The sequence below is a fragment of the Cannabis sativa genome, chromosome X (assembly GCF_029168945.1).
Source record: "Cannabis sativa cultivar Pink pepper isolate KNU-18-1 chromosome X, ASM2916894v1, whole genome shotgun sequence".
NCBI lineage: Eukaryota > Viridiplantae > Streptophyta > Magnoliopsida > Rosales > Cannabaceae > Cannabis > Cannabis sativa.
The window spans coordinates 80272420-80296447 of NC_083610.1; the positions used below are offsets into that span (position 1 = coordinate 80272420).

Genomic DNA, 24028 nt, shown 5'->3' on the forward strand with positions numbered 1-24028 from the left:
ACTAAGGGAAAAAGAGTGCAACATGAATATGTCTCCCCCTCATGCACATATGATCCATAATTCTTTTGGTGATAATATATCTCATAAGATTATTGTTATCACTTTTAAAATATCACCATATATAATCTTTGATCATATATTTTCTATAACTCTTCCAGAGTATGCATGGACTTCTAAATTATAGATGAGGGGTTTGTGGAACATTAGTCTTTATCCAACTAATTGTATCATTCATGTGTGTACACAACTTTGTTCATACGAAAATTTAAAATTTCAATTAGATATGAACATAACACATTAATGGTACTACAAATTTTCATTTGTGACAATGATGGTACTCCAAGACCATATATTTATTCCATCTTGTTTTATGATCTTAATTTCCATATCAAATGATCATATATTTATAATTCTTGATACATATGAAGTACTTCAGGACTTCAATACTAATGAACAAACTTTATACATTAATATTTCTCGAAATACAAAAGAAATAAAAGTTTGTTCTTCAATTAATCAAAAACTCTTCAAGAGTCTATCACAACGTATAATTTACGTATTTATATTGCATAGACAACCATAGGTATTTTTCAAATAATAATTTACTTACATGTCTTTATTTCATACAAAGATCTTTGTCATATAGTGCGCGCGACTTTGAATTTATATCACTTAAGACATGTATTAAATTCTTCTAGAATTTTTAGATAAGGCTTATTTCAAATTCTCACTATATTAGGAGCTCCAAATAAATAACTTTTTGTTGCAACATTTATGTGACGCTTATAAATCCTCATAAAATATATTCCAGGCTATAATCAAATCATGATTATATTTTCTCAATATTTAAGCCTTACTTCAATCAATCTCATGTCTATGCAAACTTTGTACAACAATTCATTATGTACAAATACATATATGCAAATTTCTCATTAGAAATATTTATTTGCACACCCTACAGGTCTTACTTCACTTTATGTGAGTAAATTTGCCTGGATTGCGTCATAATATTTTGGCCAAAAATCAAAATGTATGTCGATGATTCTCGACAAATCTAATACCATGATCCTTGCTATCTCATGTTAATTTATTGCATATGCAAACATTCAATATTTATTGTCGACAAAAATTTCAATAAATGATAATTTCCTCCCATATTGACATAACTTATAGAGATCTCTTTAAATTACATATTTTTCAAATATGTTTATCATTTATCGGTACCTATATAGAATCACTTCAGGGATTCAATTATGATCAAATGTGTTATGTCTAACTTCTCTTGGGAGTCTTTTCGAGTACCGTTTTCATCACTTCGTTATCATTTTAATACTTGATAACATTAAGGTATCTCCATGAGTACCTCTAGATTTAACAACTTCGGGGCAAATCAAATGAACATTTATTAATAATTTCTACATTGTTCATTTACGCTTCAGGCGTTTTCAACTCATTCTATCTCAACTTTGAATAATATTGATTTGCAGTTGGTATATATCATTTTGAACTATATTGTTCTTATATACTTTGTGCAAGGATCATTTTTAAAAAATTATCATCGATCCCAACTGCTTCTCTCCCCCTGATCGAGAGAATTTTTAAAAATTGTGATATCTAATAATATTAATATACCTGTAGGGATTTCAGTATATCACAATGAATCAATATTTGTTTAAACTCATATATACTATATGACATTGAACGCCAAGTTCAATAAACTTCAAGTTCAAGTTCAATACTTATGAACTTAATTCATTTCTAAGAATGAGTCATACGTGTATAATTAGAAATACATAAATTTACACATTTTGTAAATGCATGATTATATAATCTTATCACATCGATAAGAAACTATGCAATAAAAATCTAACAATAGCTCAAGATTGTTAAGGAAATATAATTTAAATATTTTCTATGTGCAAATATATGCACATTCTTCTTTTGAGCCTTATAAATTAACAATGAGAAGAATCTTCTGGTTCTTCAACAAAATTTAGTCAAATTCTTTGACAATTTATTGCATATGATTGATCATGTCAAAATAATTCAATTCATGAACTTCAGGTTCACTATAATTTGTATTTCAATGAAACTTTCACAAGGTAATGTAAAATCACTACAACATATAAGTAATCATAAAAAGTTTCATTTTTATATACACGAATAATATAATTATATTATTCTCCAAAACATATACACTCTTCAGGAGTCACTATTATGTTTATCAAACTTTATATTTCTTCAGGAATCACTATCATCAATTCAATGATGTGTATAATTTAAAAGATACATGACAACTTCATCATGTTATTGTAATGGTCAAATAGATATAACCATAATATATCATTTATTTTTCCTCGTATCTTTTTAACAAGTCGTCTAATGTATTAATAGACTATTCATCAGTCTAATTATCATGACTTGATATATTGTATATTTAAATGTACAACCAGTACATATAATAAGTTATTTCTTATCACTTTTATAACTAGATAAAAGTTATACATCTAGGTACATACAAATATATTTTACTACTCCAAGTAGCAATTGTATGTAAGACTTCTTCAGGAAGCTTTTCAAATAATCATTTTGTGATTCTTTATCACTTTGATTATATTGGATCACTAACAAATATTAGTAAATTATATATCCACTTTTGGGAATATGCAAACTGAATTATATAGTAACTATATATATACATATCCTGTGCCAACAATAGTTTGAAACTATTGATTTCAAGAAATAATAAAATATGTATATATTAATTTGCTTCTGGCATTACCAATATATGTGAAATCTATATTCTTTGAAATAGAATTTCATGTCTATTCATTCTCTTTAGGTAATGATATTTAAATATTCTAAATGTACAATAAGTTTGTACAATTCACATTCTATTAAATAATCAAGTATACTTTTATCTTGATTATAAGTGTGTCCGTACTACAGGTACGCGACCACTATTATTCAATTCCACACATGATATATAGATTTCATGCACTTTGATTGTGTGTGGTATTTCATCTTTTGGTTGTTTCCAATTTCTTCTGGAAATATTTGAGTAGCAAACAATGCCATTGATTATTTAAAATCATTACATTCACTTCGGGGAATGACGTTGAACAAGTAGAACATTATTATAAATTTCTTAAAAATTTATTACTTGTACATATATAAAAAGAAATTACTCAACAATTTCTTTAACAATATTTCAAAGAATATATGAATACAATTTTTGCATAATCTCCAAGATGTATGAAAAATTTGATCTTTAATATATGTCACATGTAATAATTTCAAACATTGCAAGTAATAACAATGTATAGTAACATGACTAATACAAACAATCTTTAAAAGTAGTTGAATTCAATTCGTATCATTCTCTGCAGGGAATGATGAACAATAAATACATGTCTCATGTATTTAAATAACATTAGTCATGCTCACTGTTATTCTTATACTTTGATGTTTCAATGCAATTTTCTTAATATTCTTTTTGGGTATTCAAAACCCACTATAAAATTGCATCAATAATAATCATTTTTAATGATTCTTTAGTTGTATTCACATAAATACAATCACTTTTTTTTACAAATATAAAACATTTACTTCAGGAAATGTTTGTCAAAATCTATATCGATATTAGATTACTTTTCATTGTCCTCAAAGAATACAAGAACATATATATAAATATGTATTCATCTCTTTCATTATATATCCATCAACTATATAATGAATATTACGTTTGCATAATCTTCAGGATATATGCAAGATTTTATTGAGGACGCATAATCATCAGGATATATGCAATATTTTATCGAGGATGCATAATCTTCAGGATATATGCAATATTTTATCGATGATGCATAATCTTCAGGATATATGCAATATTTTATCGATGATGCATAATCTTCAGGATATATGCAATATTTTATCGATAATACATAATCTTTTAGATATATGTATAATTTATATAGATTTTCTCTATCATATCATAGGCGCACATATATTGTAAATATTATGAATGATAAGAACATAATATATATATATGAAATTAATAATAAATATATAAAAACATATACATACATATATAATATATGGATATATAGATAAAAATAAAAAAGAAAACAAAGGATTCTTGAAATTGTTTCAGTCAGATAAGTATATATATAAATATATATTTAGTGTACATGACTTTGAAACAATTCAAGAACTTTAACAAAATACTTACATTGGGACATAGCATAGACTCATGCTTGAAGCTTGGGCAGAGACTCGTGCTGATAACGTGTTATAAAATAATATAAAATAATATAAAGTAGATGAGAAGAAAGAAGAAGAAGATGAAGAGAGAAAGAGAAAGTGAATGAGAATTTCTGAGTTGTTTATTCCAATGGGGTGAACCCCTATTTATACAAATACAAGAGTGAGATATTAAGAAACTTAAGAAAAAGGGAAACTAAGGAAAAGAGGAATGTTGATTACAATTCATGGTAATAAATAAAAGATTTGGACATCCACATAATTATTAATATTTATAACATTATTAAGTAAAGTCTTTTAATATAGAATAGCTTACGAAAAATAAAACAAAACATAATGGTATTATCAAATATAACCAATGAATAAAGAGGAATCAGAGTGGTATTATCAAATATAACCAATGAATAAAGATGAATTAAAGTCGATCATGTCAATTATCAAATATAACCAAAAGACTAATCAAAATATGATGCCCCTCTATGTTCGCAGTCGTTCTCCGATTTTGATTTTTTCAAAATAATTTTGCCGTGCGAAATGATTTTTTCCGTTCAAATAGAATGTTGGTCAATCATGTGCCCTGTACTCAATCAAACCTGTTGAGTTGGTCGATATCTGCAACAATAATAATAACAAAAAAATTATTATAAATGAAACACCAAACATGAAATTTAATCATTATAATAGTTTTATTGCTATTAAACCAGATTTGATATCTCTATGAAAATATTGATTTCTATGTATCTAATAAAGATAAAAGAAAAAAAAAAAAAAAACAACCCAAATGGAGTACTCAACCACATTGATTGAAAAGCCGAGTGATCACCTTCTTATCTTCTTTGCCTTTACTTTCTTGCAAACATAAGAGAAACCCAGAGAAAGAAAATGAAAGAGAAAATGTTAATTGCATAAAAGAATGTTAATTGCATAAAACACCAGCATAAAACACGAAGGCTCATTCGACATTATTTCAAAATATTAGGAAAATTGATATTGGTAGTGTTAAAACAAATCCAGCCTAAAGAAAAATTATATCTAAATCAATATCCGTATGAATAGAAAAATCAGATGAATGAAGTGTGAACCTAAAAGTCTTCCAAGAGCGATCAATACAATTTTTATTATTCAAAGGATACAAAGCCCACTTGGTGATAAAGATCAAAGAAATTGAAGAGAGAGTCTGAAAGAACAAAAAAAAAATAAGAAACTAATTAAGGGTCTTTGAGTAAGAATCAAATCATCGAGACACACAAAAAGAAGAAAAAAGGTTTATCTAAATCTCTTTCTCTCTGTGAAAAAATGATTCGTGGATTTTGAAGAAGGTGGTTTTCGACGCAACTTGAACACAGACGAATGAAAAAAATAAATTTCCAAATCATTAAATGAATATTAAGATAAAAAAAAAAATGGTTCTCACTGTTATCATAAATTAAGTAGCATTTTGCAAATAAAGAAATAAATAAAATTATTAATATTCTCCAAAATAGGTTTGTTAGAGAGATATGTGGCTAAGATGATTTTTTTAATTTAAAAAGAGATTATTAATATTTAAAAGATTGTTTAATTTTTTGGATTTAATTATTGGGTTTATTTGTTAACGGGAGATCAAACCTAATCGTTAAATTTAACAGAATATTTTTTATTTTTAAGTATATTCTGTTAAATTAAGAAATGCCGTTAAATATGCACTTTTAATATATAAAGATACGATACTAACTTTGGTGTTATCTTGATATGTCACAGACGATTCCGCATTTTCAAATTTTTGATAGATCTTTTGCAACAAAATTTGTGCAGTGACAGAAAATATTTCCATCTCAAAAAATCTAACATTTCCAACTCAAAAAATCCAACATTTCCAACTCAAAAAATCTGGTCATAACCAAACTTGTCTTGGAAAACTGCGGCTGTGTCATTTCTAAGTTGCTTTTACATTATGCATATTTAATTTAATGGTATTTATTGCAATAAGATGCACCGCCGTGATATTTAGATGGAATTATGTAGTCATCAGTAAGATCATCATGCTCAAATCTAATTAAAAATTCCAGCAAAAAAAATTTTTTAAAAAAAAAGAAAAGAAAAAGAAAGTCCAATTAAAAAGGTAGTTGAAGCATAAGCAATATAGTTTGTAAAAAATGTTTATTGGAATATTTTGACAAAAAAATTAGAAAAGTACGACTACTTTTACATTATTTTTGAAAAAATTGTTATTTAAGACAAATGTTTATTGTAATTTTAGACTAGTGTAAAAATCCCAAATTCCTCCTAATGCAAATATCAAACCAACTAGACAAAAAAGCACATACTAATCATGTAGTCGGTGATGAGCAACGAGTTAATTAATGGGGTAAGGCCCAAAATATTTCCTGACTAATTGCAATGACACTTGTCATACAAACAATCCTCTGCATGCAAACAACAACGTGTCTAACGAAGTGATTTTTTTAGTTGCCATCCTCCAAACGTGGCATAATTGCTCCTCTGCACACACGACACGACGTTGGCAGGTCTCTGTTTTTTCTCAACTTAAAATAGATGGCAACGAAAATCTCAAAAACAGATCTAGGAAAGGAAAATGGAAAAGAACGAAGAGTGGAGGAAAATGGCAGACACCCACAAAATGAGTCAAGAGGAAATAAAAGCAGCTGGAGTAGAAGGGTCTCAGAGGCCACCAGGCCACAATCCTGGGGGTGTCCTCCATCAGAGAAGGAAGCTTCCCTACAGCCCAGCCATCATGGCCATTGGTGGCTTACTCATCATCGGTACCATTGGATATTTCACACTATACACTACCAAAAAGCCTGATGCCACTGCCAAAGATATAGCCAAGGTCGCTGCCGGCATGGCCGAGTCTGAGGACACTCGCCCAAGGAAGTAGGGTAGTGGCTTATGTTCTTTTTATGCTAAGATAAGAGCTGTTGTCGTTGCTCTTTCTTATGTTGACTAGAGATAACTTTTTTTGTTGTAAAAGTTATGGTGGTTCAACATAAATTAAATATACCCTTCTGTTTATCTACAAGCCCTAATAGAATAGAAAGTACTTATTTCTGTATATTGCAGTGTGTGATCAAGTCTGCAACTCTTAACATGCCTAACATCTAAATTACATGGAAAACATCAAACTCAAAGACCATTTAAGGATGATCATTCCTATATCACATATCCACCACACTAACGTTAATTTACGGTTCAACAACGGGGCACATATATTCAGTTAAAAACATATATGAAAACAGAGGACTAATCTTATGTTTTTGCATCTTTTTAATATATAAATTTGAAAAATAGACAAATATTATAACAGAACTACGAGTCATGAGCTAGTCAATGTTCAAAATTGAGTACAAAATCCATACCTTAATTTCAAATCTTACACTAGAATATAGTCGACGTTGTAGTTATATGAGATGAGATTGGCAGGCACACACAAACTCTAATCAATTTTCACCGATGAGTAAATGAGCCTTGTGAACCAGAAGCAAGCATAGAACCCAATGGTGCCAGTGAGCACAAAAAATGCGTACGAAGCAATCAACATGTAACCGAAGTACAAGAGGCCAGACACAAGCTTTGTGATTTCAAGCTTTGTGAAGAAGTAGAAAGTAGCGTAGAGGAAGAGGTATAAAGCAGAAGAGCCTGAAGTTAGGTATGACCTCCACCACCACAGATAATCCTCACTGCACAACTGGAAGTAGCAGAGCACAATGGTTATCTCAGCGCAAGTGATGATGAGAATCACGAAGACCAGGAAGAGGAAACCGAAGATATAGTAGAATTGGTTCAGCCAGATTGAGGTGAGGATGAAGAAGAGTTCAATGAAAACGGCTCCAAAGGGTAAGATTCCTCCAATGAGAATCGAGAAGATTGGGTTCATGTACCAGGCCTGTTCAGGAATCTGCCTTGGAATTTTGTTGGTTTTTACAGGGTCTTCAATGGCTGGCTTCTTGAACCCAACATAGCTGCCTACAAACACGAGTGGGACTGAGATTCCGAACCATAAAAAGATAAGTGCAAACATGGTCCCAAATGGCACAGCCCCGGATGATTTCTGGCCCCATATGAGTGCGTTTAAGACAAAGAAAATTGAGGACACAATAGCTGGGAACATGACAGCAGTTCTGAAAGCGATCCTCTTCCATTCTGTTCCTTTAAACATTTTGTATATGCGGGAAGCGGAGTAACCAGCGAAAAGGCCCATGAAAACCCACAGCAAGAGCAGGGCTGTCATGAGACCACCTCGGTTGGATGGGGATAGGAATCCGAGAACAGCAAAGATCATGGTCACAAGTATCATTCCGAAAAATTGAACTCCAGTTCCCACGTACACACAGAGGAGATCAGAATTCTGTGGGGGCCTGAAAACATCCCCGTGAACAAGCTTCCATCCTGTCTCTTCTTGGGCTTCTTCCTGGGTTTCAAGCTCATTGTACTTGGAAATATCACGGTAAAGTGTCCGGAGCATTATCATGGCAACCATACCCGAGAGAAAGAGGACAATCATCAAAGAATTCACAATGGAAAACCAGTGAATTTGATCATCGTTCATTAAGAGATAAGCATCCCATCTAGAAGCCCACTTCACATCACTCTCCTACAATCAGACATGACAAAAGCCAAGCCACATCAGAATAGTAACTCAGACCAAGATATGGAATGGAGATAATATAAACCAAAAAAATGATTCTTGATTTTTCAAAGATAGGCAACAAAATGGTAAACATATAACTTCAGTGTTTCAAATTAGAGAAGCTAACCTTGAAATCAACATCATATGTGAAAATAATTTCTTTGCCCTCTTCAACTTCTTGAGGAGAATTGGAGTTAACCACCGTTTGCTTGGTATGAGGATCACATGTACTCAAACGAGTGTTTCCCTCGTCCCATTTCCCTTCGTATTCATGTTTCACACTATAGATACCCCATAAAATTAAACGAAACTGACAACACATACTTTACTCTTGAAACGAAAACAAGTGAAAAGGAATTCTTTAAATATTAAAAAAAAAAAAAGGAGAGAGAGAGAGAGAGAGAGACAGCAGAAGAACTGACCTGTATGGCCTAACCTCAAATCCAACAATTCTTGCTGTGTCGGTTTGTACATCTTTATGATACTTGACAGTGAATGACAAATGGTTGTAGATATAATATCTTTCGTCCTTGCCCTAACCACATAAGAAGTAAAACAAGTAAATCGCCAACTTTTCACATACAAAAAACATGATGAAGTTCTTTGATGATATAACAAATACCGCAGATTGTCCTTTCACGCCAACGTAATAGCCAAGCTGATAAATTGGAGGAGATTCCTGATCCAACCTTCGTGCGGGAAACACTAGAGGCAGGTTATCAAGGATCCTGACATTCGAGGCAATGTTAATCAAAACACACTAAGCAATGTAGATTTTGTATTAGTAGCAAAATTCTTATAATGTGGCCTTACATGTTGACCCGATATTCATCATTTATCTTCTCCTTGAACTGTTTTGTAGTCTTGGCATCAAGTGTCAGCCGACAAGCAATGTTGCACATTCGGGTCTCCCGCATTTTAAACTGCACACGGTTTATATACACACAATTTATTATTAGAACAAAAGTATAATAATGCAGACCTGAAGTTATTGAGTTTATGAGTCATATAAAAACTAACCACATAAGGAGCGTTTTCAATGCGATCCCCACGAAGTACTTCCCCGAGATTCTCAGTGCTGTCTATGATTTTCTCTGGACGGCAAAAGGGCAGAGAATAGTAGGTGTAAGGAAGTTGAGTCTTTGTAGACGTTAATTTGTTAACTTTCACTTTCAATTCATCTCCCTGCATCAAACATATTCCGAAGAAAATCCAAATTATTTAACAAACCACAAAAATTCGCAATGAGATAAGACTTCCAGCGTATGTCCCTGCTTCCCTTCCCCATTAATTAGTTTATTTGGAATTAGGAAAGCGCAAAGAAGCAATTTTCTAACAGGTAACGGATAATGGTGTTAGAAAGATATTAAAAAAGTGACCCAACTTTTGGAAAAATCAATTCTTTGTACGGGGTGTGGCAGTGGCTATCACAATTGCATGCCAATATGCATGAAATTCGATGCTTAACCCAATATAGTAGAAGGCGAAGCTTCCAGGAAGCATAATTTTCATCTTTAGAGTGAATGGAAAATGAAGCACAATGAACTTAAACAGAAAAATTAAATCATAAAGAACTAAAAAAAAATCGATGCATATGATATGATGCATCAAATGATTTACCATTAGTAAACTGAGGCAGAAAAACTCCAAAGATACACTACTGCTGACACAAAATTCCATATGTTATGATAATTGTATCTATACTTTCCACAATTAACTCGGTCAAACCAGAAACTAATGTATTTATGTCCGGGAATTTCTGGCGAACTTTGCCAACCTGAAATCAAGTGCTTCGTTTTTTTCAGATTTATTTCCATTTCTTTGTCTCAAACCCAAAGTTTAATGCGAATAATGGTATCCATTCAAAACACGAAAAATCATCAGAGAATGATCAGAAGCTTCAATTCCTAACTAAAATCCACAGAAAGTAGCTTTAAGTACTTGTAAAAGAGAACAAAATAACATTCAAAGCAATCATCAATCCAAAAATCTCAAAGTAAATTTAAAAAAAGCCTCCTAAATCTAATCAGCTGAATCTTCTCTAATGCCAAATTTCCAATCCATTTCCTTTACTTTCTCGACAACAAACCGATATAAAACTTAAAACCAATCAAATCAACTATAGATCGAACAAAAAAAACAAAATCATATCAGGAACAAAACAAAATTCAAACAAAACAAGCGATCGATCGAGAGCTGACCTGTCTAAAGTCTTCAGGAGCCACACCAGGGAGATAGAACGAACATGCGCCAGTGATCAGAAGCAGAAGAATCGCTAAGAACGTCGGAGCTAGAAAGATTCGAGATCCAGAGGATTCCATGGCGTCCGATTATCAGGTGTCGGTGAGAAAAACCCCAGAGTCTCGAGAGAGCTCTCTTCTTCCTGCTGGATCTTGAGAAAGATTTTTCTTTCTTTGTCTTTATTTTATTTTTGTGGGTTTTTTTTAATCTATATTTTTTAATACAGGAAGTAATTAATTAATCGATTAATTTACAAGAAATCTGAATCAAGATATTGATATTTCAGATTCATTATATAATTTAAAGGAAACAAATTAATTAGTGAAACAGTGAAAAAGAATAGAGAGTGGTCAGAGAGTGGACTTTGTGATTTTTTCTCCGGTCACGCCGTGATTGGGTAAATTGACGTACTCAACCTTTTCTGATTGGGCCACGTGGCGTTTTCAATCCGGCTCTTTAAACAAGAGCAACTATTATTTGTCTCATTCTCTTCTATGGCTAATATATGTTAATTGTCAATGTCAACCTCCTTCAAAATAATGGTTTTTTTTTTTAAAAAAAAGACAACTCCTTAAAATAAATAAATAAAAGAATAATTAAATTTTAAGATTTTACAAAAATATTAGATTTTAAATAAAAATTTATAATTTTACTGTCACACTCAATTTTTATAAAAATACTATATTTTTATAAAATGACCGTAAAATACAAAAGAAAACAATTAAAACAACAATGAAACAATTAAAAAACAACCGTAAAAATTTAACAAAGTACACAGTATTTTTAAAAAAAATTCTGCTCCAAAGTAAAAAAACTAAAAAAAGTTGAAAATTTTAATATGTGGTGTAAAAACTTCTTAAATTTTTTGTTACTTAAATATAAGTGATTTATTTTTGTAAAAATACAAAATTTGTATTTGTTGAAAAAAAAATAGTATAAAAATTTAATCAATATAATGATTTTTTCTTTTCAAAAAAAAATAATGATTTTTTTAATTTAAGTAAATTTAAAATTTTTACTTTCTTTAAGACAATAAATTTTATACAATTTTAAAAGAATTTACCAAATTTTTTATTTAGTTATATAATGATTCACACAACTGATTTTTTATGTTGCAAAAGCATTTGTTGGGCTTTGTGCCATAAATAAAACTCTATTTCAATGTAATCTTTTCTATTCAAATATCAATAAAGAAATAAATTTAATTTCATAACTTGTTTAATGTGTTATTTGGTTCATGTGATCATCTATTTACTTATTTGTTTAATAAATTCATCTAAACCCTTATCACACTGATATTCTTGTTTATTGTATTGTCAACACAGTGGAAAGTAAACAAGATTGTGTGATTAAATGTATTCCTAATTTATCAGTACACAGGGTTTAACTGATATGATAATCTACAACGTAGTTTACTTGCACCTTGGATAAGTGTTATGTCCTTTCCAGGGCATTGATTAAAGTAAGTTTGGGTTGGATGTATGGAGTATGCTTCGGAAGGGCCCGATATTGAATTTGAATTAGATATGATAATCTTACTGTAATATCTATTCAATTAAATATCACCTAGTTGATCCTAGATCAAATGATCTTAATCCTGAGATGTTTAGTTTCGATCTCGAGAGTGTTATTTGTGTTCTTTGATTTGTTAAATTAAGCCTACCTTTTGGTTCGGGTGATACGTACATTTTGGGAACACGGTAGTACAATTGAGTGAGAGCGCTAATCATAGATATAGAATCTATAGCTTCTATCCAGACATAGAAGTAAAACGATAATTTCCTTCAACCTTGGCTAAATAGAGATAAATGATAGAGCGCTCATTTTAGTGATTATATTAGTTCACGAAAATATCATTTATAAGTGGCTAAGTGTTTTAAGGATAAAATACATTGAAAGGGTGTAACGGTAATTTTGTCCCTATGCAATGTAAATCATCTATAGAGGATCATTGATTATTGGGATTATAACAATGGATAATTAATAGAGTATCTATATCGTGGAATATATAGAGCGTTCTATGTAACTGAGAGTGCAATTCCAATTTCTATAGTGGTTCAATGAGGAATTAATAAGTTAGATAATTTACTTGGTAAATTCGAGATCTGCTTATTGGAAGTTCGGTTATATAGGCCCATGATCCTCATATTAGTTGAGACGAACTGCTTGTAAGACTCAGTTAATTGATTTTAGTTAATCAATTTTAATTCTAAAATTAGACTATGTCTAGTTTATGAATTTTCACTATGTTATGGCTTGATTGTGAAGAAATGGTATTTTATGGTTAATTTATTAATTAAGAGACTTTGTGGAGTCTAATTGATAAATATTATAAATGACAATTTTATTTGATAATTATTTTAATTATTAAATAAATAATTTTGATATTTATAGGGTTGAAGTTGCAAAAAGTTGTATTTGTGAAAAATAGATAAAATAGTTGAGAAAATGGCAAAAATCAAACTAATGTTGGGCCCATTAAGTGGTCGGCCATTATGTGTCATTTTTACTTTATTTTTATCAATTTTTTATTCCAAATAATTCAACCCTAACCCTAGTGGAAATTAATATAAAAGGAAGGTTATGGTCTCATTATCCAACTAATGCCTCCAAAACTAAAAACCTAGTTTTCTCTCTAGGTTTATGAGACCTATTCATTTCTTCTCTTAATTTTGAAATCCATAGTCTTCTTCACAAACTAAAATTCAGCCATTAGTGATTGAGTGCATGCCCACACATAACAAGTGAGTCATCAATCATAGTAGGTAAGAATGTAAAGAATCCAAACAACAAGAAGGAGAATCGGGCTCAGATCTTGGTGATACTCTGCTACAAAAAGGATACAAGGGTTATATCTGAGCGGAAGGAGTCATTTGATTCCGCTGCAACCACTGTAAGGTTTCTCATACCTTTTATGTGTTTATTTTCATCGTTTTAAAAATTCATATTAGGATGTTAAAAACATACTTGTTAATAAATCTAGATCCTGGTAAAATATATATTCCAACAATATGCCTATTTTTCTTTTAGGTCTCATTATCCAACTAATGCCTCCAAAGCTAAAAACCTAGTTTTCTCTCTAGGTTTCTAGGTTTATGAGACCTCTTCATTTCTTCTCTTAATTTTGAAATCCATAGTCTTCTTCACAAACTAAAATTCAGTCATTAGTGATTGAGTGCATGCCCACACATAACAAGTGAGTCCTCAATCATAGTAGGTAAGAATGTAATGAATCCAAACAACAAGAAGGAGAATCGGGCTCAGATCTTGGTGATACTCTGCTACAGAAAGGATACAAGGGTTAGATCTGAGCGGAAGGAGTCATTTGATTCTGCTGCAACCACTGTAAGGTTTTTCATACCTTTTATGTGTTTATTTTTATCGTTTTAAAAATTCATATTAGGATGTTAAAAACATACTTGTTAATAAATCTAGATTTTAGTAAAATAAATATTCCAACAATATGCCTATTTTTCTTTTAGTAAAACACATTAAGATATCATTGCAAGTACCTTAATTAGCAATAGACGTAGGATTTTTTTTTTTCGAATCATCATTTAGTCTAATGGTATGCTTAAACAACCTATAGGTCGTAGAATTATTGTTGCGACACATATTAACAAACATAAATGTGTCGTGCGACACAAATTTGAAACTCGCATATTTAATACACGATTAAATATGTTATAATATTTTACAAAATTAACGCGATTAACAAAATTATATATAAAAAATACAACATCACTCATAAGATTCATAGTTTTATTTATTTTTATTTATAAGGAGAATGAGAAGAAAATAAATTTGTAGGGTTTTTTTCTTTATATAGCTAGGATATTTTTTAGAGATTTTGTTTACTTCGCGAGACATTAAAAATTTAAACTAATTATAATTTTTTTTTATATAAATGATATAATTGTGCTATTTTCGTGCTAAGCGTGTTGGTTCGAAAATTAAATGTGTTACCCAAACCCTTTTGTCTCATGTCCTTCTCGTGTTTTGACGTGGTGTTGTGCCCTTGATTATGAGTCTTAATAATACTCAATACTACTATAAGGCAACATTTACGAGTGACTAACAATTTTTTTAATAGTTATTGGAAATATGCAGGAATATGCCTCATGGTGTCTAGTAATGTTATTGAACACCATTAATATCCTTTAAGAATTCTCATTTGAATATCACTAATTAGGCAATTATTCAACATAGACATACAATGAATGAATGATTCACCCAATTGATGAGGGAGTTAATTATAAAATAAATATGGCATGAAGTCTTGTGTTTTATTCCTATTTTCTAATGTAGTACTCGGCCTTTCCATAATTGTAAGTATGTAGAACAACAATGACCATATTCTTATAATTAAAAGCAAGTGAAACAAAGAAAATTTGAAAATTAATGAATTAAATAAAGAACTATACCTAAGAACAGTGCAAGAAGAAGTTAATTTACAAATCAAGTTGTGGGTATATTAGGAATGGTATTTAAAATTAATAATAATATGGCATATTATATACCATATAAGAGTTCAAAAATAAAAAAATACGATAAAATGTGTCTAAATTTAAAACTGCCATATTTAAGTAAAATATGAACAGAATTTTCTCAAAAAAAAAAATATTTAAGTAAAATATTTTTAAAAATCCTGTAATTTTCACATTCTTCAAAAATCTGCCAGATGGGCCCATCTTCACAACCCAATTTTCTATGAGCATAAAGGCGGGCTTCAAGTCAAACGGGCCAACCTTGGCCCAACTCTCCTCCTTCCTTAACTTCCAAGTCCATATAATTTGGGTGGTTACCTTGGGAAGCGTGTCCCCCCTCTCTAGAGTTTGAAAAAGTGTAGAATTAAGAAAAATGCATAAAAAATATAGAATTTTTGTACAAAAGCACGGAGGAAAAATATATATATTTTGGCGAATTGATTAGAATCATTTATGAATTTACGATGCAGACATCTGCAATTAGCGCTGGATCCTTCTCGAACTAAGATAGTCTATTATTTAACCGCAGAACATGCTTTGCCAAACTATAGACCGCAAAAAAAAAAATATTTTAAATACGAAGTTGAGTGGCAAAATTGTAGTAAATAATTCTTTTTTTTTTTTTTGGTAAACATTTGTTAAACAGTCTTGTACATACATTTCCAAATTTATAAATATTTATTACAAATATCATATTTCGGTAATAATTTTTTAATATGGTATTTTTGGTAATTTTCTCCTTGGGAAAAATGGTGGTGTAATAAAAAAGAAAGTGATGAGGTGGGTTTGGGTTTGAATTGAACCCCATGAGATGAAGTCATTTTCATTATTTTAGAATTTTGGTCCGAGGAAATGTTTAATCACAAAAAGTATAAGTAAGATTATTATATATATAGAAAAGTATATGAAATGTCATATGATAGCATAGTTTCATATTAGAAAGAAAGATACATATAAACATATAACAGTTACGATTCAATGTGGTGTAGTTGCTTTCTCGACTAAGCTAACACAACACTTGAGCTTTATAAATTCGAGGTGGTTTCATTTAGGAATATAGCCCTTGTCTTTCAGTGCCTCACACGAAAGAAAATATGCTCTCTTTCTCTCTCTTTTTTTTTTTTCAACTTGAAGTACTCTCCCATATCAATATTCCATTTCACATAGTTAATTTTAAGGATTTAATTTTAATTTAATAATCAAATGTGAGAATGGATATTATATATTACGTTCATTAAGATTTTTATTTAATGGTGTTCATCTAATTTAATTTAAAGTATTTTATTTATAGTACATTCGATTCGGACGTGGATTTCATATTTTAAATCTAATTAAATTTTTATAATAATTCAAATTCAATCTAATATGCAAAAATATAAATTAGATTGATTATTTTGCATTAATTATTTTTTAATATTAAATTATTTAATATTTATTAAAAAAATATATTATTTTTACATAACTAATATTATATGTCTCAAACAACAAATTAAAACAAAAAACAACAAATTCAAAAAAGAAAAAAGAAAAAAACTATATGTATTTATATATAAAAATGTTAAATTTTATTTTAAACCATATTTTTAATATAAAAATAAGAATGAAACATATATTTTATCTAGTAAGTTTGAAATATATTTGTATTATATATATATTATGTATTAAATTTTTAAATTATTATTTATTATTTTAAAATAGTAATTGTATATATAATTTTTTAAAAAAAAACATATAAATATGTGTGAGTTAGAATAAATCGGTTACTTTTATTTGTCAAACATTCAATCCGCACTTGTGCAGATTTTAAATTTTTCAATTCAATCCAATTCACACAAGTGCAGATATCTCTACACTTTGCAAATTAAATTGGATTGGATCGTGCGTATTAGATTGGTATATTATGAGCACTATTTATTTTTGCTTTTCTAACTTTGACATTTACCAAAAATTGTGATCCTCGAACTTTTTAGGCCATTAAAAATTCTCGTTGAACTATTGAGATTGTTAGATTTAAGAAATTCTATTAAAATTTACTAACGTACGTCTGACGTGGATGAAAGTTCAGAAAGCACAATTAAACAAGTATCAAAGTTCAAGGGCATGATTTAGTACATATCAAAGTTTGGGGGCACGATTTGGTACATGGACAATCACCACGTTAGTAAAATTGAAAAGAATTGGACAAAAATCTTTAAATTCAATAATCTTAATAATTTAGAAAAAAAAAATAAGAGTCTAAAAAATTATGTGAGTATAATTTAATACATGTTAAAATTCACGTTAAAAATTGGAATTACTAATCATCCTATATATGAATGAGATGATTTACTAATCCCATATATTATTGACTATGCAAATATGAAAGTAGTTCAAGTTGATTTTTTTTAAGTTGTAATTTGGTTATAGTCTTTAATTTCTTATGTTCTTCATGGACCCAACTTTCATTATCTTGTAGTAGTAATCAGTAAATAAATGCAGTGCCAAAGCAAACCATCCTCTCTTGATCCACTTGTGGCTTGTTCCATTCTCTGAGTAAATGACTCTAGACATATATATCACTATCATTCTCCATTGCGATGCTATAACATGAAATTTGCATAATAGGACTACTTTTATTTCTATCGTTAAAGACGTTTTTATTTTTGGCACTTTAATTTTTTTATATGATTGTATATATTTAAATTAATTTATAATGTCGAAAAAAGAGAATTCAAATCTTCAGTTGAATACGTGTTTGTTTATTTATTTATTTTTTTATACTGGCACAATTAACTATCTTAAACTCTATTTTCATTATTATAAGTTGAAGTTTTTAAAAACTAGTAACATGCTAACTATAACTATTATATAGATCGTCATGTAAAAAAAATTAAATTATAAAATTTTCAAAATAACATATATTCCTACCGATAGAAACAAATTAATACCTATATAAAGTATTTTTATCTAAATCTACTAGACCGTTCTTGCAATCTTTAAACGAGAAAATCTCTTTAGTTCTGATTGAAACGAGTTGGATGGGATCAGGAACTTGCAAAAAATGCAATTTTTTGCAAATTCCTGACCGATTTCCCACAACCACAAAGCTAGGATCATAAGTTTCAATGTAGCATTGTTCTTCTTCTTTAAATTTCAACCAATGTAGAGGAAGATATTTAAAAGGACAACTTCCGAATATTTTTGCTTACTTCACATCAAGACTTGATTTAAATCAATCAATTTCATTTGGGTGGTATTTCATTTTCAAAAGGAATTATAGAATGAAGATGATGATGATAATGATGATGAATTAGTCATATCAACTTCATTTTTATTCTCATTCCATAACTTCTTCATAACATTATGATATGTATATATTTGGGGTTCAGAAATGGGATATGTGGCACATAATCCACATACATATTGCTATTGGTGTTCTTTTTGATTAAAAGCAAAGAGAAAGAGAAGATAAATGGAATGGAATGGAGGGCATAAGTTGATGGAACTATTGGGCAATGGATTTAAGACACATGGACCTAAAATAAAAAGAGGTAAATTTACAGTACCTTTAACTTTTTTGTCATATGATATAATTATTTAAAACTATTTGTAAACTTTCAGGAGATTTCAAGTGATTTCCACTGCAAAAATAAGATTTAAATATTTTATTATATGTGCGATTATTTTCTATAAGTAACTGTTTGAACTTTATTTTCGACATTGTAAACTATTCAGAATTATATAAAAAATTTACAGGTGATTCTAAAAAACTATAACATACGCAATTATAAAAAAATTGAATGATTTTTTTATATAAATACCAAAAGATAAGAAAGTCTACCAAAACTTTTAGCTTTTTATTAGAAAAATGCTAAAGGGTACCCATAGTGTTTAGTACTATTGTGAGATGTAATATCGTAATTGATAGAATTTAATATTGGGTACTGCTTGTTTTACTTTAATAAATATTATAAAAAATTATTAACTAATTATAAAACGACACTTTATCGTGGTGCTAAACACCTATAGCAATATTTTTTTATTATGAGCATTGCTATTATAATTTATACACCAGTGGTGTCTAATACCTCTAAACATATCGTTTTGCAATTAGCAAGTGATACTTTTTTAAAAGTTATTATATTAAACTATATGAGACCCGATATTTAATTGAACCAATAATAATATTAACACATAAAAGAATAAAAAATACTACTAATCCCTTTTAGCATTTCTCTTTTATTATGAGATGAGAGCATAATAAAACCTGGAGAGAATCTATAATAGGTAGCTATGTAAGAAGGTTGTGAAATGAATTGTAGATCAAAATCACCACCAATCACACAAAACGTGCAACTTATTATTAACACAGGTTGGGCATAAAGAAAGGCAAATGGTCCCCCCACCTTGGCCCCAAAAGCCCAAATTATTTAATTTATATATATATGTAGAAAAAGAAAAAAGAAAAAAAAATGAAAAATGAGCACCCACGCCTTTAGGTACTCATTATATATATTCCCTATCATCATTTATTTATGATGGTTTTATGCCCACGCCTATAAATATATTCAACCATAATTCCTCCTTTTAGAGTCACACATTCAAATCATTTAACATAAACATATATGCGCCTTTTATTTTGTGAACAACTCCTTTTCCAATCCGATCATGACATGACTTTTCTCTAATTTCTACTACTACTACTTATATATTAATTAATTAATTTAATTGTTTTTTTAATGATTTAATCACACTAAACTAATATTAATCCAACACTAAATAGAAAAAGTTAAACTTCGCAGTTATTACAGATATATTTTTAAGAATAATCAAAATAGATAATCCTAAACTGATTGTGGACAAAAATCTACTTAGCTACATTATAAGTTCTTAAGATATTACCAATAAACAACTATCAAAAGAGAAAATGATTCTTTGACAAAAGTAATACCTTTGCAAAAAACAAAATTAATAACAAAAAAAATTATTATCCTTAATATATATTTTCATATAATATTCATTTTTACTAAAACCAACTCATTTTTCGAAAGTAATGCAATTGGGCAAACTTAACATGATCATCACTACTCTTTTCAGTTTTCATTTAATTTAATATAGTTTTAAACTAACTAATTAATATCTTAGATGATTAACCTTTAATTATTAATTTTAATTAGTACTCTTTTCTCTTGTTATGTGTACCTAACAAATATTATTTTCCTTTGTTTTTTTTTTTTTTCAAAAGAGAAATATTAAAAAGTATCACTAGGTTTTTTTTTTATTATTATTTAAGCGTTTATATATTACAATCATACATAATCTGAGACTCGAACCTAGGACCTCCAACACACACGCACTAAGTATATAGTACATAGTATTGCAATTAAGTATCAAATTAATCTCATATATTTTAATTTAAAAATTAATATATAAAAAATTACTAACCCTTCAAAAAATGTTATCATCTCATAATAATGTTAGACGACACCGATAACTAAAAATGTTATCATGCATCTCATAATAATATTAGACGACACTGTTAAGAAATGAATTTTATCACTGTAATTTCTCTGTTGAGGTGTACTAATAGATTTTGTACAATTCCCTAGGCTAACTAATTTCTGTTAGAATATTCCTTTAATATTTAAAACGTGTGTATATTGCACAATGGTATTTTGGATGTTTCCTATACAAACCAATCATTGGTATATATAAAGTAGTACGCCAGTCTCAAAAGTTTTGAGTTGAGCTTTCTCATTTTCTTGCATCTTTTGCTTTATTTCTCTGTTTACTTTGTTTTCAAACTTGGTATCAGAGCTTATCCGCACCAGTGGTGCTCTTTTCGTCTCAGCTCCATGGCAGAACAAACTCCAGCTCGTTCAGGTGAACAGAGTGTGTTGAGTGTGGCCCAGTCATCTATTCCTTCAGCAGGTGCTGCAGGTTCTCAAATCGTTACTACCCTAAACCAACCTTTTGCTTTAAAGCTTGACAGAAACAACTACACGTTGTGGAAGACGATGGTATCTGCCATTGTACGTGGTCACAGGTTGGATGGGTACCTGAAAGGTAAGAAAGTTAAACTCATTGAGTTTCTCCCTACAGACCCTTCAACAGGAGAAGAAAATGTTTTCGTAAATCCAGAGTTCGAGATCTGGATCGTGAATGATCAGTTACTACTTGGACGGCTTTACGGATCGATGACGGAAAGTATTGCCACTGAAGTGATGTGTTGTGAATCATCTTCAAGCTTGTGGTAGGCCCTGGAGACGTTATTCGGAGCTCATTCTCCCGTGAAGATGGATGAGTATCAGACCAAAATACAAACAGCCAGGAAATGAGCCATGTCTATGGCTGATTATCTTCGACAGAAGCGTCAATGGGCGGATGTGTTAGCATTAGCTGGTGACCCTTACCCTAAGAAGCAGTTGGTGTCCAATATACTCTCAGGTCTCGACATCGAGGATCTTCCCATTGTGCTTCAGGTTGAAGCAAGGATCTCCACAATCTGGCAGGAGATCCTTAATATATATTTTTATATAATATTCATTTTTACTAAAATCAACTCATTTTTTGAAAATAATGCAATTGGGCAAACTTAACATGATCATCACTACTCTTTTCATTTAATTTAATATAGTTTTAAACTAACTAATTAATATCTTAGATAATTATGTTAGACTTTTATTTGGGCTTACATTAAATTTTATTGGTTTTATTAAAACTTGGGTTGATTGGATAGTTCTTTGTTGTGTTAGCCCATGTTGTTGGTGATCAATTGTTAATGGGCTTAGCATCTGTGAGTAAAGTCTAGGTGAAGCAGAAGTGTGGGCTTTTCTAGTTGATTGAAGCCTTTGATGAGCGAGCCAAACCCCAACTAGGGTTTTGTAGCTAAGTCCCCTCCCTAACTCTATAAATACATATTGTCTCATCACAATTGTATACCTTTTGATAATCAGATAAAATAAACTGCTTCTGATTTAGAGATCTAGGGAGGAAGACTTAGTTGATAGTATTGCACTATCAAATTGGAGTAACTGCTGTGGATCAAACAGAGATAATTGCTATGGATCAATCAGGTACACATACCTAATTATTATATCTTATTATTGTGTTCTATGTTATATAAAAATAGATCTTGGGTTAATTGTTAATTTATATAACATGTGGTATCAGATTGCCTATTGTATATGATTTAGAACCTATAATTAGTATAATTAATTTGTATATGTTAATTATCCATAATTTCATATTAATTTCGTTATTATTTTATGTTGAATTTTTTGTTTTTAAATCTTAAAACTTTAGGGGTTTTGTTTATTATTAAATTCTCGTTCTATTGATATATTATATGCATGAAATCATTGTGTATATTAAGAGAATTTTAATTTTAAAGTTTTAGGGTTTATATGATTATAATGTGAAATTATAATTGTGTATTTTTTTTTTTTTGAATGGATAATTGTGTATTTTGATTTTATTGTTTTTAATCTAAAATTGATTATAGATATCTCATTATTAATTGTTTATGAATGTTCTTAAATGATTAATTTTGTATTTTGATTAAGATTGATATTCTAAATCAATTTTTTTTATGTTCTTTATTTTTGGATAGCTTTTCTTTAGATCTATTGTTTTTTAGCAATTAATAGCCGAAATTAGACACTTAGAGTGATTAGAAATTCCATCCCGACCGAAACCCATGAAAAATCTGGTGTTTTCGTCGAATTTTGGCCGGTTTTTCACGCCAGACCCGACTGGAGGCAACCGGGTCGCGTGACCCGACTTCAGAGACCCGCCCAAGGAAGAAGAAGCAGCCCAGCCGCGAAGCCCACTCGCGCAGGTGGCGCGTGGGGGCGCGTGCGGCCGCGTGGGTTGTCGTTTTTCGACGTTTTTTTTTCCAGCGTGCTTAGAATTTAATTTCTGATTTTTCTATGATTTTTAATTAATTTTTTGACTCCGTTTAATAATTATTATTATTTTAATGATAATTATGTAGTTAAAAAATTATTAAAAATATTTTTTGATAATTTTTCGAAATTTGTCAATCATAGAAAATTTTTTGAGTTTCTTCTCGTTCCATAAGACATAGTCACTCTCTTATTTAATTTATTTTGACTATGTAGTCTCCACCAATTTTCTTATATTCACATCTTATGATTATTTGTTGTTCTAAAATTATAAAACTTGGTTGTTTGATACAAAAATAATGTGTTATGGTGGACACTTTATTTTTTGATTATCAATATAATAAAAGCAATTATATATCTCTTTTGGAAATTTGGTTGAAAATTATTAATTTTCAATGATTGTTTTATCACCAAATTTCACATGTTGAAGAAAATATTATATTTTTGGTTGACTATATGTGTAATTACTTGCCCAAAGGTAGTATTTATATATATTAGTTCACATTCCATGAAGTGAGTTAATA

The 24028-nt window shown here is 29.7% G+C and overlaps 2 protein-coding genes across 2 annotated transcripts; one reads left to right on the forward strand and one right to left on the reverse strand.

Annotated features, from left to right (window-relative positions):
* The first annotated feature begins 6399 nt into the window (after positions 1-6399).
* LOC115699565 (uncharacterized) lies at positions 6400-8838 on the forward strand. The gene has a single exon (XM_061106958.1). The coding sequence runs from the start codon at positions 6839-6841 to the stop codon at positions 7139-7141; it is 303 nt and encodes a 100-aa protein (XP_060962941.1). The 5' UTR covers positions 6400-6838; the 3' UTR covers positions 7142-8838.
* LOC115699557 (transmembrane 9 superfamily member 8) lies at positions 7445-11512 on the reverse strand. Its single transcript, XM_030627034.2, has 7 exons — positions 11092-11512; positions 9911-10075; positions 9704-9813; positions 9513-9618; positions 9313-9425; positions 9018-9171; positions 7445-8854 (listed from the first exon to the last, which is right to left on the reverse strand). Exons 1-7 carry the CDS (start codon positions 11209-11211, stop codon positions 7697-7699), a joined length of 1926 nt encoding a protein of 641 aa, XP_030482894.2. The 5' UTR covers positions 11212-11512; the 3' UTR covers positions 7445-7696.
* Positions 11513-24028: the final 12516 nt, after the last annotated feature.